The following is a 15,642-nucleotide window of genomic DNA, read 5'->3' as shown; positions in this document are numbered from 1 at the left end:
CTTTCCAGGGTCCTCCTTTCCACTGCTTGACTCACTCTGACCACTTCCCATTCTTCCTTAGTGTGTGGTGTCTACAGCCTGAAGCTGCATTCTGATAGGCGCGTGTATTTGAGTGTGTGTCTGTGTCGACATGATTATACTTCATTGTATGGACACCCAGTTCCTCCCAGTAGGGTCCCCTAAGGTTGGGGTGGGGGGAGAGGGGAGAGGGCACAGTGCTGGCTGGTCAGAGCCTGTGATGACCAGGGAATGGAGAGTGCAAACACATCTGGAAAGTAACTTTCCACTCACCTCCTTCACCCCCAGTGCATTTTTTCTTGCCTCTAATCTGATCTTGGTATTCATGGAGATGATAAACAGATCACGCCCTCTGAGGACGGAGGCGAGGAAGACCCCTCTGCCCTTCTGATCTCATTACTCTGTGTCTTGTCAGCAGATCTGCCGCCCTGCTGCTCATTTAGGCTTGGGGCTAATCACATTAATTGAAATATTAAACATTCACTGAAATGAATTATAATGAACTCCCCTCCTTCCTCCTCCCAGTCGGCAATTGGGGAGTCAGCTGCCGGCAGCATAATGCCTCCAATCCTTCTCTTAGTTTGTGGTCAGGTGGAAGATTTCAATCTGAGAAGAGAGGCAGGGTTTAGGGGAGAAGAGGGGGGCACCCTCATCAGGTCCTCTTTGCTGGAGGACTGTGCGCACATTTCTGTTTTCCTTGAGGCCGTGAGGGAGGGGAGCCCTGTGAGGTGAAGAGTGGGGGAAGCCCCCAGTGACTCAGAGGCTCATTCTGGGGAGCTGCTCTCCAGGAGGAAGTGAGGCTTCAAAGCCCCAGATCCCCCAGGTGTTTTCTCTGTGCACTGTCTTCAAGCTCAGCCTCTTTCTTTTTCCTCTGCACACAGCGCTAAGCTGCCCTACAAAAAAAATATTATTAAAAAATTTGAATTTATTTGGGTGACATTGGTTCACAAAAAACATTATTGATTTTATAAAGGGAGAACTCACTCCTTATATTAGATTCTTAGAAAATGAAAAATGCTGAATAATTAGGATATTTTTCAGAAAGGGCATAATGTAGTGGTGGCGTGTGTGGGCAGAGGGGCAGTCACTGAATACTTGCTGTCCTCACTAACTGAAAACAGAGGGAAGACATCTGCTGCAGAGAATACAAGGAATTGGTAATATAAATTTCTTTCCCTCAAATGCAAAGGTAGACAGGAGGCCAACACTGCGCAGAGGTGAGGACTGAGATGTTGTGAGAAAGTAGAAGTAGCCTCTCTCACTTACACACACAGGAATTTGGGATTTGGGCAATGGGAAGTGACCAGTCAAGGAAGGCTTGAGTGATTTTCAAAGCACCAGAAGATCATAGACCAGCAGAAGGGGCATGTTAATTATTTTTTGTATGGAGGTGGGGGATGGAGAGAATGGTGTAGGGGTAGATTGGCCAGGCCGGCCCAGCACTGTCTAGTATAATGTAAGCCATATATGTAATTAAAATTTTTGACCCTGGCTGGTGTAGCTCAGTGGATTGAGCGTGGGCCTGCGAACCAAACAACCTCGGTTCAATTCCCAGTCAGAGCACATGCCTGGGTTGCAGGCCAGTTCCCAGCAGGGGACATACGAGATGCAACCGTACACTGATATTTCTCTCCCTATCTCTTTCCCATGCCCTCTAAAGATAAATAACTAAAAACTTAACATTTTTTTCTAGTAGCCACATTAAAAAAATAAGAAGAAACAAGTAAAATTACTTTTAATAATATATTTTATTTAACTGATATATCCAAAATATTACTCAACATGTTTCGATGACACATCTCAGAGGTACAACATGTAATCAATATGAATATTATGAACGAGGCCCATTACAGTGTTTTTTTGTACTGGGTCTTCAAATCTAGTGTGTATGTTGCACTCACAGCACCTCTGACACTTACAGCAACATTTCAGGTGTTCAGTAAGCACAAGTGGCTCTCGGCGACTACACTCACTGGACAGTGCAGCTCTAGAGCTCCTACCACTAACTTCTCTGGGGAACAGAGTGGGGAGAGACAGGTCTTGGCCAACAGGAACTGTCACCTCTGATTAGTCTCTACTCCTGCCTGGAAAAAAAAAATCACTTCTGACAGATGGCAGCTTATCTACCTCTCACTCTATTAACTCTCTCTCTTAAAAACCACAAACAACCAAAACGATTACTAACCTGGTTGGGGTTCTTGGGAAGAGGCCTGCAGCCCACTACTTAATCTGCCTCTTCCGGGTTTTTCCTGGCTTGGGAACTGCCAACATTTTTACTTGTTTTCCTCAGTCATTGCTGAGAAGGATAGAGGCAACGTTGAGAGGCCCCTCCAAGGCCATGGCCAAATGTGGTGCCTCTTTCTCAGGCTTTTTCCTTGCTCTGTGGGCAGTCGTTCACAGATCTGAAAAGGCAGCCTTCCTTTTCAGTTCTCTTAGCAGGCTGGCTGGCTGGTTGCTGGCTGGCAGAAGACCTCTGCTGGGCATGATCTGGGGGTGTGGAAACTCAGTGTGTGCACACAGGAGATGACAGGCTCCTGCCCATTCCAGGCCTCTATTATTTCAGCTCTCTGGCTTTATCTTTCTCTTCCCTTCCTAAATAGATACTAGAAGAACACATCTTGAAGCCCGACTGCCTTTCCCAGTTCCGACCAAATTGGGAATGGGGGGAATAATTTAGAATTTATGAGGATCAGGTTAATCTACACACGAAAGTCAAAAGAGGGGAAATGGTTAATTTACACAAGAGGGGAAACTTCTGGCAGGATGTTCCCCCAGGTCTTTTCTAGCATTTTTACTCCGAGGAGTAAAAGGGGACCGTTTATTCCTTTGCAGAAATCAGTTCACTCCATCCTGTGGGGCGCTTTCATGGTGCTTTAATAATCCTACAGTTCGGTGTCAAGGGTCTAGAAGACAGAGGAAGGGTTTGGCTTCTGGGTGGGCAGTACGAGAAGAAGCCTGGATCCTCTTTCCCTACTACGAGCCTTCATTCAGCTTTGCCCGAGAGAGTCAGGAACCAGATTCTGGGAGACTCTGCTTTAGGAATTCCTTTCCAGTTTTGCTCTAGAGCTAAGAAAAAAAACTATTTGAGGTTGGGTGGAGTCAAGAAGAAGGGCTCATTGCATATACAGTCAAGCCGGGAAATCAGGCACCAAATCCGGGGAAAACCTAACCCTCCACAGCTCACTCCTCAGCTTCAGAGCCGCCCCGCACTGCTATGCTCAGCCCTCTCTGGGCTGAGGGAGAGGTCCGGGTTTGGGGGCGGGGCCAGGAAGGGGGCGGGGCCTCACCGGCGCGGCCCGTCACCTTGACGACCGCAACAAGATGGCGATGCAGCCAGGCGGGCTGCTGGCCCCTGACCCCGGGGCGCTGAGCCCTGCGCAGTTGGAACAGCTGCGCAACTTCAAGGTGGGTGCACCCCCGCCCTCGCTTCTACCTAAGTGCCGCGCTCCCAGGATAAGGGCTCAGACAGGGAGGAGGACCCCGAGAGGGGAGCCTGTTCAGATAAAGGGGCGGAAGGCTGAGGGGAGAACCCCGGCGAATCCCTTGAAGTGCAGGAAAAACTAAAACAGGGATCTGCACAAAGAAATGGACCGAAATCACAAACCAGGACTTCCTTCCCGACGATGGAGACCCGACCTTAGTTAAGGCTGCTCAGCCTGCGTAGGAAGCAGCAAGGAGATGGATGTTGATTTCTAAGAAGGCAGGGCTTACATTTTCAAACATCCAGCGAAAAGACCCGGGTAAGGCGCACGTAACTTCCCCAGCCCTTCACATCTCTAGGGCTTGAACCCTGAAATCTGCCTCCTGATGGAGCGTGACACCTTGCTCTTGTCCCCAGATTGAGATTCGGATTGCTAACGAAAAGTATCTCAGGACCCATGAAGAAGTGGAGTTGCTTCTAAGTGGTTTTTTCAGGTGGGTAATATTCCAGACTGGCCTTGAGCAGCTAGCTAGTGGACAAGTTTACCAAAGCAGGGGATAGATGAATGTGAGTGACTTTTTTCTTTTCGCTCTCCCTATTGCTTCCTGTAGGGTCTGAAAGTTAAGAAATACCCTAAGGTTTGACTTTTCCAGCTCTGGGATTTGTGCCACCCAGGGGTTTCTTGAGTTACCTGTAGAGGTTTCCTTCAGTTATCTCTTAAATTTTCAAAAGTACTAATATTCATTCATGGTAGTTGTAAGGAAACCTGTGTACCTTATGACACTTGGAATAAGGAATTGGCATTGAGAAACTCAAAAGGCAGCCATTGGGTATAAAACATTCTCCATCAGAGAAGCTTAACAGGATCACTGTTCAGATATCTGGCCCTTCCCTACTTGAGAACATAGTTGTAGAAAGACTCCAGGAGTTGGGAGTCACTCTTCTGTAAGTCTTGGAGAAAAGACCATTTTCCTGGGTCTCCTGGAGCACATTCTTTCCCATCCCTCATGCTGCCTTTAGTATGGCATGTGTTTGAATAGAAAAGTCTCATGGCATAAAAGACAAAGAATTGAGGAGGAAAACATCATGGAGCAGCAATGGGTGAAAGTAATAGAGCTCTCTCAAGTACTGTTTGGCTATAGACACATAGGCAAGTTTTAAATCGTAATGATGGCTTTCGTGTGCAGGCACCATGTTGGTTTCCTTCACCAGAAGTTATCACACAGTATTGTAATTGCATTGTCCATCTTCTGTTTCTCTGCCTGGACCAAAGCTCTAAGCTGGTGGAACCACATTTGTGTCCCCAGTGCCCACACAGTGATGGCATCTTGGTGCACTTCTGCTGACCCTCCCAGTGACTGTACAAAAGATAGTGTATTATCACTTCCATTTTACAGGCTTTTAATTTAAGGTCTGAGAGGTGAAGTACCTCCTTCGAGTTGCTGAACCAGCACCCAAACTCCTGTTTTTTTCACTGTGTTTTCTTGTAAAAACATGGAGCTGGGAAGCCAGAGATGGGGCTCGCCTCTTCTCAAAAGCAGAGCTGAAGAGGTGTCTTTTTTTTTCCTCAGGCCTCTTCGTTTTTCCTGGATTTCACTATTCTTTAAATTGTAGCTATTTCTCCAAGTGGCAGTAGATTTCTCAGAGGGCTGGAGGGGAGAGAGAAAGGGAAAACTGAAACCTGTTTGTGAAGGTTGGTTTTATTTGGGCCACTGGTAAAGCCTGGGCAAAAGGTAGGTTGGCGGGTCCTCTGCCAATGTCAGCCCTGGGGATCAGGCCGTCAGTTTTTGCATCTTTTCTTCTAAAGGGAAATAAGGATGACATCCTTCCTATCCTGGGGAGCTTGTAATCCAAACTAGGAATGATTCTAGCAGGGAGCTTGGAGATAGAGGTTAAAAGCCCGAATTAAATCATCATTTATGTTGTCTACAAAAGGATTAAAGTCCTGGGGGGTGGTGAAGAGGATGTTTTTTCAGTCACATGTCAGGGATGGCCCTACTTCTGTTCCAGAAACAGTTTCCAGAAGCTGGACATCTGCGCCTGGCTGCAGAGGGCCAGCCCTAGGCATCTTCCTTTTCCTTCCTTACCATTCCCCTTCCCCAGGACAGCAGGCTTTTCCTTTGCTGGCTCCGAAGCTCCCCTACCTAAAATCTTCCTGGCCGCTTTTACCTGCTTCTCTTTCTGGGATGGAGGTGGGAGAGGAAGTGTTTAAAGTTTAATTTGCTCTTGTTTGTTTGATGTTAGTGTTACTTCCTTTGGGTGGTGCCGGGATGAACCAGAATCAGCCCCTCATCTGTACTGGATACTTCAGATTGTCGTTCCAGTGAAAAAAAGGGAGGGAGAAGAGGGGACAGAATCCTGGGCAGCACACCTGTCCTCACCTGTTGTGCAGGTAGCTCTGCTGTAGGCTCACTTCAAGCCACCAGAGACTCTGAACTGTTTTTGTTGGGAAGCAAGCTCCCCACTTGGGTTTTCTGATCCTAGTGATTTATGGCCACTCAGCCACAGCCCTCCAGCCTGTACTAATACAGTGTACAGAACTTGTAATGCCTTGAATTTTGAGTCTACAAAATGGCAAGCGGAGGGATCTTACTTACTTTAGGCACCCAGATAGTTCAGATTTTAGGCTGGAGATATGATAGCAAAGGAGTGAAATTTTAGAAAGGTTTTATTAAATCTTTTTGTAAATACACAGGCAGATGAATCTTCCCCCATACGGCACTGATCATAGCATTCCTTGGCTAGAAAAATCTTCAGTGGATGGATCTACACCATTGCTTTTCCTTTTTAAAACATTTTGTTGAAATACAAAGTACAGAAAAGTGGCACATCCTAAACTGGATGAACTTCCACAAGTGAGAACACACGTGGCACTAACAGCCAGAGCAAGGAATAGAACCTGACTAGCACCCCAGGCAGGCCCTTTGCGGCCCCTCCTAGTAAAAATTTATCTGGTTTTTTACTTGTTGAGAAACAAGCCCCACAAAAGGCGGCCAGCACCCAGACTTCTAGTAGCACAGCTCTGTTTTGCCTTGATATAAATGGATTTCTGCAGTCTGCACGCTCTTGTGTCTGGCTTCTTTTGCCCAACAGCATCTGGTAGATCCCCATTCTCTCTTCAGCGCTGTACTCAGCTGTGCGCCTATGCCAGACCGTATGCATTGCCTTTGTCTTTTGAATTGGGTATAAATGTCTCTTCTCGGCCTTCATGGCACCCACAATAGAGCCTCCTTCACATGATGCTACTCCCTTCTTGTGCTTCCTACTCCAGCCAGACTGAACCTCCTTGATCATTCCACTGACCTCCGGGAGGGACACTGCCACTCCTTGAGTGACCCAGTACCTGTCCTTGGGGAGTTCACCGTCTACAGAATACAGACTGTTTCATTTCTGGGTTTTTGTTCTTGGGGCTTCCCCGGGTCTGGAATGCTTTTCTCCCTCATCCCTTGTCCTGCACCAAATCCCATGTGCATCTTGAGGGTCTTCTCAAGTGCCAGCTGCTCTGTGATTTTTAGGGTCCTGGTCTCAATAACCTCTCTCTCTCTGATCTCCCACCGCACTAATACCTGCTCTTGTAGCACTTCCTGGGGGTGGCCTTTTGCACATTTGGGAATTTACCCATTCCATTTTACTTGATTGTGGTGGGGCTTCAGTTTATATTTAGAAATATATCAGTCTCTCATGTCCTGGCCAGGTGACTCGGTTGTCCTGTACACCAACAAGTTTCAGGTTTGATTCCTGGTCAGGGCACATGCCTAGGTTGTGGGTTTGATCCCTGATAGGGCTACGAGCGGGTGGCAACCAATCAATGTTTCTCTCTCTCTCTAATCAGTAAATATGTATCCTCAGGTAAAGATGAAAAGATATGTATATACACACACCAATCTCTCGTATCTAGTGCAGTTACTTACACACAGTTTGTGCTCACTAATTCTCAAATTGAGCTGAAGGAGAAGCAGGGAAGCAAAATTCTTCATGCTTGAGGGGCAGGGGCTCTCTGGGCCAGTGAGGCCGGAGAGGCCAGGCGGCCGTGGCCCTGAGGACACGAGGCAGAGCACTGGCCTTGGAATCAGAAAACGTGGCGCTGTCTCCTTTACTTACTCGCTTTATGAACTTGGGCAAATGATTAACCTTTTAAAGGCTTGGCTTATTTATATGTAAAATGGCACAGTCATTCACGGTTGTTGCTAATTGAGATGATGTTCGTGAGCATATTTTATGAACCATGAACCTCTATGTGAGGTAGGCACTGGGGCTGCGAGTGCTGTCGTAGGGTCTGTCTGCTGGACTGGAGGGCCACCAACCCTCTGAAGTCCACCTTTTCAGCTTTGTTTTATTGTATTTCTAGTCTCACCCCCTGTAGAAATTCATGGTTAAACTTACTCAGAAGATTGTGGGGTTGAGTCTCTATGCACCCCCCTCGAGGATGAGGCTGCGTGCTCTTCATCGTTGCTGTCCGCCCCTGGCGAAGTCCCTGGCTTTGTGAATGTGTTTGGTGGAACACATGACAGGCTTCCTTTGGCTTTAGCACAGCAGCCCTGAAAGTCCCGGGCCCATGGCCGTGGGCGACCTTAAAGCCTGCTTTGTGTCCCATCCTTACCCCTTAATGTTTTTCAGAGAAATGTTTCTGAAGAGGCCAGACAACATCCGAGAATTCGCAGCAGGTCAGTAGATCAGTGTCCTTTGCAGGTGTTTGGTCAACCAGCACAAGGAGCATTATTGTGAAACTAGCCTTGGACAAGCCGGTGTTCTCCTCATGGTCTGGGGTATGTCTTCACCCTGTGTCTCCCAAGGGGGCTTTCTCTAGAAGGCTTTTTTTGTCCATTGTCATTTCCTCAGAACAAGGACAGGTAAGAAATGAGGCAGAACTTCCTCATAGTGAGGGTTAAGAATTCTGAGTTTCCCCAGCCTCTTCCCCTGGGAATCTGAAAGCAGGTCCTCCTCCCTGGATACACATCAGAATCCCCTGGGGAGCTTTTAAAATACTGGGGCCCAGGCCCACCCCCAGAGGTTTTTATTTAATTAGTCTGGGGCAGGGTTTTGCCCCTACAGTTTTAAAGGCTCCCTGGGTGACTCTGATGGGCTCCACTGCCCAGAGATGGCTTAAGGTCAGTGGTGTCTAGAGGGGGGGAAGAGGGGCTGGATGATTTTCTGGGTCCTGTCAGCCCTGGGAGTTGGTTACGTCCTCAAACCATTTCCAACTGAATCTAAGTGCGTCTCTGCTGCCACAGCAGATGCTGTCTCTGATTTACATTATGCCGGGTGTTTAAAAACCCTCTTCTGTCGTCATTCTCCGAGAGCCTGGCTCTCCTCTGAGAGGATATTTTCAGGGAGGGCGTGATATCTCAGAGACAAAAGTTGGCAAGCCGAGTTGAGATGAGAATAACACTTGGCATTTATTTGGGTCCCAAGATGGGCTGGGAGCAGAAAACCCAGAGGCTCCCTCAGCCCTCTGATGGCTCCCTGTGCGTCAGCAAACTGTGGGGCGCCAGTGTGGAGGGGCGGGAGCCCTCCTGTGTACGCTCTTCTCTGGCACGCACGCTGGAGCTGGCAGGCTCGGGCTGCTGGGGGAGGGAACTAGGGGGGGGCAGTGATCACAGGATTCGCTGTGACATCTCGTATTAGGTAGTAAAGTGGGGCCACCAGTAACATTTCTGCAAAGACCGAGCCAACCTAACTTTTTAGCAGAGTACAGGTCTCCCCGGCACCCCCGTCATCTTTGTCCTTTAGGTTTAGATGATTTCTTCGTTTTGGTTCTTATCCCAGAGTACTTCACGGATCCAAGACTTCCCTACAAGATTCACATGCAGCTAATTAAGAAGAAAGAAGCTTAATTAGCAAAATCATGATGCTCTGCTGTTGAAAGAGACCAGAAAGCATCCAGCCTGGGGTGGGTGTTGACCTCACTTGGAGACAAGCACTCCTTTACTCCTGCTTCTGGGCCCCGGGTGTGAAAGAAAGCAAAGAGAAGAGTTCATGCAAGTGTTGAGTTTTCCTGACACCATTTTGGGGACTAGGGACTGGGAAAAGAGGCCCAGGGTTAGCGTGTCTGTGGCAGGAAGAGACATTTGTCTTCTTAATCCGAAGAAATGGATGAAGAGAATGGAAGTGGGAGTAGTTGGGGGTAAAGAGAGTGGCAGGGAGATTGGGGTGGGGCCTGCTAGTGTCAAGACCTTGCTGTCAGGCTGCTCCTGCCCACTGGGCTGAGGGCCGAGGGGGGCTTCTGGAAAGGTGAGAGTGCTTTCCCTCCCCGCCTCTTGGATTGGGCACTTCCTGCCCCTCCCCTCGAACCAGGCTAGGCCATTGGGGCCATCATCACACATTTTACAGGCAGGATGGTTTCTGAAATGGTTTTGATGGCTGGGATTTTTTTTTCTCTTTTTAATGTGAGGTGGGAAAAAGCCACAATCCTGATTTAGCGGAACCATTTCTGTTTTGCAGGTTCATCTGGACGTGAGAGAGTCCTGTTGTTACCAGTGTGGGTTTTCAAGCTGCCTTGGGCTCTGTCTCCTTTGCAAAGGCTTTTGAAGATACTCATTAAAAACCGATCTTCCTGATCTCTCTGCTTTATTTCACTCAGAAGGAGAAAGACAGCCCTCCTGGGGAGGCTGCCCTGCCGCTGTCGACCTGGTAGGCGGTGGCCTGTCCCTCTCAGTGGCAGCTTGCGGGCCACTCAGGTCAGGTGGGTGTTTCCACGTGGGCCTCAAGACATGTCCTCCCCACCTCTCAGGCCAGCTAATGCAGAGCCAAGACTGGAAGAAAGACAGGGGTGGGGGTCCTGAGGACCACAGCTGGCCGTGGGGTACTGAAACCAAGTCCGGCCTTCAGCTGTGGCTTTTGATTTTTCCTTATCTTATGTTCTGTGTATACAGGTGATTAACTTTTATTAAGATAGAAATAATAAGAGGAATTGGGCTGGAAGGACAGCAAAAGAGAATGAGGTTGGACATAGAAAACTATTCAGGATCAATCAATACAGTGAAGTATGAGCCTAACGGGTGACTCAGAGAGGTGGTAGGCTTCGTTCTTGAGGATTTTTGGAAACAAGCCACCCGTCCATTTGGTTTTCAGCTAAGAGGCATGGGAATGAACCAGTTGATCTTAGGAAGTCCTTTTCAGGCCAGGAGGCATGGATGGTGCCTGTTTATGTCTTGCTTGGCCTCCACCAGCCACTGGCTCCACTGTATGAAGGACCTGTCATCCGTGTGTCACGTGTCAACATCACCATGGCAACAGAAGCACAGCCAGAAGCAGAGACTGTATTTACCTTATCGCTGTTTTGTTCTCAGCTACAATAGTAGAAAGGGCAACAAATTAGGGCATTTAGAGAACTAAAAACTACACATAATAAGCTTTGGAGTACAAACCTTGAGGCATTATTTTAAGTGCTTTTTGAATCACACATCAGTAGCTATGGCTGTCTTTCAAAAATCCTAACCAAGTCTTCAGCAAAAAACATCCACTGAGGGCCTCTGATGGAAGTGTTATAGTAGATGACACTCTTGGAACCTTTCTTGGGAGAAGCAGCCTGTACCAGTGTGGGGAGAGAGCAAAGTGTTTTTCAAGATGTTTGCAGGATTTAATACTGTGAGTACAATGGCTCATGATTTGGGGGCAGGGATTTCTGGTAGGCAGAATGAAATATATGTCATCACCTGGCTGCTGTAGCTTGGTGGATTGAGCGCAGGCCTGCAAAACAAAGGGTCGCTGATTTGATTCCCAGTCAGGGCACATGCCAGGGGTGCAGACCAGGTCCCCAGTCCAGGGCACGTGAGAGGCAACCAACCACACACTGACATTTCTTTCCATCTCTTTCTCCTTCCCTTCCCTTCTCTCTGAAAATCAATCAATAAAAAATTTTTTTAAAAGATTTCATTTATTTACTTTTAGAGAGGGGAAGGAAGGTGGGAGAATGAGAGGGAGAGAAACATCAATGTGTGGTTGCTTCTCAAGCACCCCCTACTGGGGACCTGGCCTGCAACCCAGGCATGTGCCCTGACTGAATCCAACTGGTGACCCTTTGGTTCGCAGGCCTGCACTGAATCCACTGAGCCACACCGGCCAGGGCAATAAATGAAATCTTTAAAAATACATCTATTTCATCATATGTGGAATCTAATGAACAAACCGAACTAAAGGAAAACAGAGACAGGCTCATAGATGGAGAGCAGGGTGACAGCCAGTAGGAGGGGGGAGATGAGGGGGTAGAGGGATGGAGCAAAAGGGAGAAAGGACTCGACATGGATGTCAATGTGGTGGTTGCTGGGGGGAGGGTATTAGGGGACTAAAGGGTGATGGGAAAAATATAATAAAGATTAAATTAAAAAATAAAATATATTTCGCCCTGGCTGGTGTAGCTCAGTGGATTGAGCGCGGGCCTGTGAACCAGGGTATCACGGTTCGATTCCCAGGGTACATGCCTGGGTTGCAGGCCAGTTCCCAGCAGGGGACACGTAAGAGGCAACCATACATCGATATTTCTCTCCCTATCTCCTTCCCTTCCCCTCTAAAGATAAATAAATAAAATCTTTTAAAAAATATTTCAAAGACTTCCCAAGTAAGGAGCGCATTTCACAGTAGTCATCATGTATCTGCTTTGTGTGAGGCGCTGTGCTAGGTTCTGGGAGTGAGGCAGGTCCACGCAGTGGTTTATGGTCTGGGAGGGGGGCTGCTTCTCTCCCTAAACCTTAACTGTCTACATATCTCACCTTTTAGACTGAAAGCTCCATCAGGGCAGGGACCAAATTCAAAAATCAAAATTGGTCACAATTAAATTCCTGACTCCTAGCACAGTGTCTAGAATGTAGCAAACTCTCAGTAAGCATTTGTGGAGAAAAGGAATACTCGTGTAATTGAGCACTCACATTTTATTGCTTTGAAGACAATTATATACCTGTGATGGAAGTAGATACATAATATAGGAAAAGATAGAAGAAAGACCACCAGGTGTGCCTGAAGGAGTAAGGGAAGGCTCATGGAAACTGGCACGTGATGGGGAAGAAAGGGTTTGCCAGGCAGATAACAGGGGGAGGTATGGGGCAGTCAGGGTACCCCAGTGCTTCCCTTCTGCTGAGCAGGACGGTAGACCCTGTTTGTTGCCTGCTCATCTTCATTACCCCTTTCTTCCTTGCTAATAATAGAACACCAATTTTGCTGAGGACAGCAGTGGGCCCTGTCCCAAGTGGTGGATTGTATTTAAGCCAATCACAGCATCACATTCCCCAGTTGCCCAGCTTCCCTTGCAGCTAGAGGAAGCCATATGTCCATGAATTAGCCACTGGTAAGTGTGCTGGAGGTTCCTAGGAAAGCTTTTGCTTTTGTAACAAAAGTATAAAAAGGGGTTGTAACAGATTAAGCCCATGTAACCCTCCCTTTTCTTTCTCCCTGACTTGAACCTGAGTGTGATGTTGAACTGAGCAGTCATCTTAAGGCCATGAAACAATGAGCAGGAGGGTGATAGATATCCAGTCCTTTGAAGTGGCAGAGAGGCAAGATCAGAAGGCTCTGAGACCCTGACAGCATCTTTGAGCACCTGAACAGCCCAGCAGTCACCTGCCTTTAGACTTCTTGGCAAGTAAGGAAAATAAAGCTCTAATTTGTTTTGAAATCAGATCAGAGTTTAAATTCTGACCTACCACTTACTAGCTAGATGTGTGGTCTTGGCCAAGCCACTAAGCTTCCTTGAGCATTGAGTTGGATTAGGGATAGAGAATGGATGGGGTAGGCCCCATCCATGTGGGAGTGTTCACTAGGGGTGGTCCTACGGGGGAGGTGTAAAATGCAAAGGTGAGTGTAGTGGGAGACAAAAAAGTGGGGACAAATCACAAAGGGCACTGTATATTAAGCAAACGAGTTTTGTTTTTCATCATGTAGTCAATGGAGAGCCAGCAAGGAATTATGAGCCAAGGGGGATGGATGAAGAGATTCATATTTACAAAGTGTCATACTGTGGAAGACAAGTTAGAGAAAACTGAGGCTAAAATAGAAAGTCCTGTTCAAAGACAATTGCTGTAGTCCAGGCCACCATCATTTCTACCTACATCACTTCACTCATTTTTGTTGGTCTCTTTGCTGACTCTTGTGCCCACTATGTAAGTTGAGAATGTGTGTAGCTGCAGGTAACAGAAATCCCAGTTTATACTGCCTTATGCAAATAGGGGGCTATTTTTCTCACCTGATGAAAGCTCTGGCAGTGAGCGAGATTCAGATGTGTAATGTAGACTGGTACCCAGACCAGCCTTCCACCTTTTCACTGCCAGCCTGTGTGGCCTCCCAGTTCTGGGAGGGCCCCTGCACGCCCAGGGCCATTTCGGTCCTCCCCGGGGGAAGAAGGAAGAAGAGCCACACCAGCCGAGTCTGTCCCCTTTTATCAGGAAAGAAAAGTTTTCTGAAAATCCTCCCTACCTATGTCTCGCAGGGTCCTATGGTTCACCCCAAGTGCAACTGAGACCAGGGAAGGGAATTTTTAACTCTTCCAGCTTTTAGAGCAAAAGGTGGGAAGAGAAAAGAAGAGTAGGAACAGCTAAGTCAGCCCCAAAGCAGTGTCTGCCCACCTGCATCCTTGACTCATTCTCCACGTTAGAGTTAGAGCCAGAACGATGTTTTAAGAAACCTTAAATCAGAGTGTGTCACTCTTCTGCTCAACCCTTCAGCAGCCTGTCATCTGCTTAGAATAAAACCTAGACGACTTCCCAGGGGCTACAAAGTTCTGTGAGACCTCCTCCACCTCTCTGACTTTATCTGTCTCCCCCCACCCCATGCTCCGGCCACACCCATCTTTTCTGTCTTCCCCAAAACATGCTGAAGGCATTTCCCCCTTTAGGGTCTTTGAGCTCTTCCTGGATTTCTCTTCCCCGATCTTCACAGGGCTGGCAGTCCGAGTTGGGGTGCTCTACACGGAAAGGAAGAGAAAACTCTGCTAAGAGTAAAACTTTGTTAAGCAAGTCGGGCTTGCTTACCTCACACCGCAAGTGTGGAGGGTGGTGGCTTCTGGTGTGGGTTCAGCACCTGCCTCTCTTCAGTTTCCTCTCTTTCCTTTATGGTCAGGGAGAGGCAGGAGAACCAGAAAGCCACTGCCCATTCTTGTTCTTTTCTGGAAAGCTAAAGCTTCCCTCTCCCAACTCGACAACTTTCACTAACATCTCATTGGCCAGAGCTGTGTACAAGGCTCCTCCTTAAGGGAGGCTGGGAAATTGAGTAGTTAACTAACCAACAGTATCCTAGGTAGCTTCCCGTCATTTTCTTAGAGAGTCTTTTCCTAGGGACTCAGCTGAAGTAACTGCCCCCAGACATTTAAAAATATTTAATTAAACTCTCCCCACCATCCTCTATCATATCAGTGTTTTGTTTTGCCCAACAGTGTCCGATATTGTCGTGTTTATTTTCTCATCATTACCTGTAGCTCCAAGAATGTGAGCTCCGGTGAAAGCAGGTCTCATCAGGCTTGTTCATTGCTCCCAGGCCGGCGTGCAGTAGGGACCGCCTGATTCTGCTCAAGGAGGGGAAGGATGGGCAGCATCTGGAAAGCAAGGCGCTCTCCTCCTAACTGGGCAGGCCTCTGCTGCCCTCTCCTGGGCATGGCCACAGAATTGGACGCAACACTGGGAGACGGCCCGTGTGAAGAGCCAGCGGGGAGAAGAGAAAAGGGCTAAGAGTGGGAAAACATTCAGAAATGTACAGATTCCTATAACAGTAAGTTTCTTCATAAGTTACCAAATTCAGCGCCTTATCTCTGGCCAGTGCTGCTTTATGAGCTCCTTAGATGTCTCCTCAAAAGTGTTGGAAGAAACCTCATAAGGTGGATTATTCATTCACTTACTCACTCACTTATTCAACAACTATTAGGGTATATTGTGTACTCAGAATGCAAAGTTTTGGGAATAAAACACATTCCTCAAGGAGTGAAGATGAATGCATACATAATTATAACAGTTTCAAAAGTGAAATGGGACTTTATATGACTGATTTTAGACTTTTCCTCTTAATGTATTTAGAGCTATAATTTTTCCTCAGTACTGCTTTAGCTGTGTGCAACAAATTTTGAAATGTTGTTTTAAAATTTTTTGCAGTTCAATGTATTTAAACAAATTTTCCTGAGACTTCCTCACTGAACCATGGATTATTTAGTAGTGTGTTGTTTATTTTTGAAGTGTTGGCCAAAAAGTCTGTTATGTTTTTTCTGTATGATAGCTGTAGTGTACTTA

At 47.3% G+C, this 15,642-nt stretch overlaps 1 protein-coding gene across 1 annotated transcript; it reads left to right on the top strand.

The window, feature by feature from the left end:
• Positions 1-3,316: 3,316 nt before the first annotated feature.
• Positions 3,317-9,996, top strand: RIIAD1 (regulatory subunit of type II PKA R-subunit domain containing 1). Its single transcript, XM_037143690.2, has 5 exons — positions 3,317-3,423; positions 3,857-3,933; positions 8,057-8,103; positions 9,206-9,329; positions 9,881-9,996. Exons 1-4 carry the CDS (start codon positions 3,340-3,342, stop codon positions 9,271-9,273), a joined length of 276 nt encoding a protein of 91 aa, XP_036999585.2. The 5' UTR covers positions 3,317-3,339; the 3' UTR covers positions 9,274-9,329; positions 9,881-9,996.
• Positions 9,997-15,642: the final 5,646 nt, after the last annotated feature.

Source organism: Artibeus jamaicensis, unplaced genomic scaffold (assembly GCF_021234435.1).
Source record: "Artibeus jamaicensis isolate MK-2021 breed Jamaican fruit bat unplaced genomic scaffold, CSHL_Jam_final contig_1715, whole genome shotgun sequence".
NCBI lineage: Eukaryota > Metazoa > Chordata > Mammalia > Chiroptera > Phyllostomidae > Artibeus > Artibeus jamaicensis.
Note: the sequence above shows the minus strand (reverse complement) of the source record. Positions and strands in the feature narration are given on the sequence as shown.

Excerpts from the sequence above, each read along its gene's own strand:
- RIIAD1 (XM_037143690.2), top strand. The coding sequence starts at position 3,340 with ATGGCGATGCAGCCAGGCGGGCTGCTGGCCCCTGACCCCGGGGCGCTG. Across the intron at positions 3,934-8,056 it reads CTTCTAAGTGGTTTTTTCAG|AGAAATGTTTCTGAAGAGGC; the intron begins GTGGGTAATATT and ends AATGTTTTTCAG. Across the intron at positions 8,104-9,205 it reads CATCCGAGAATTCGCAGCAG|AGTACTTCACGGATCCAAGA; the intron begins GTCAGTAGATCA and ends TTCTTATCCCAG.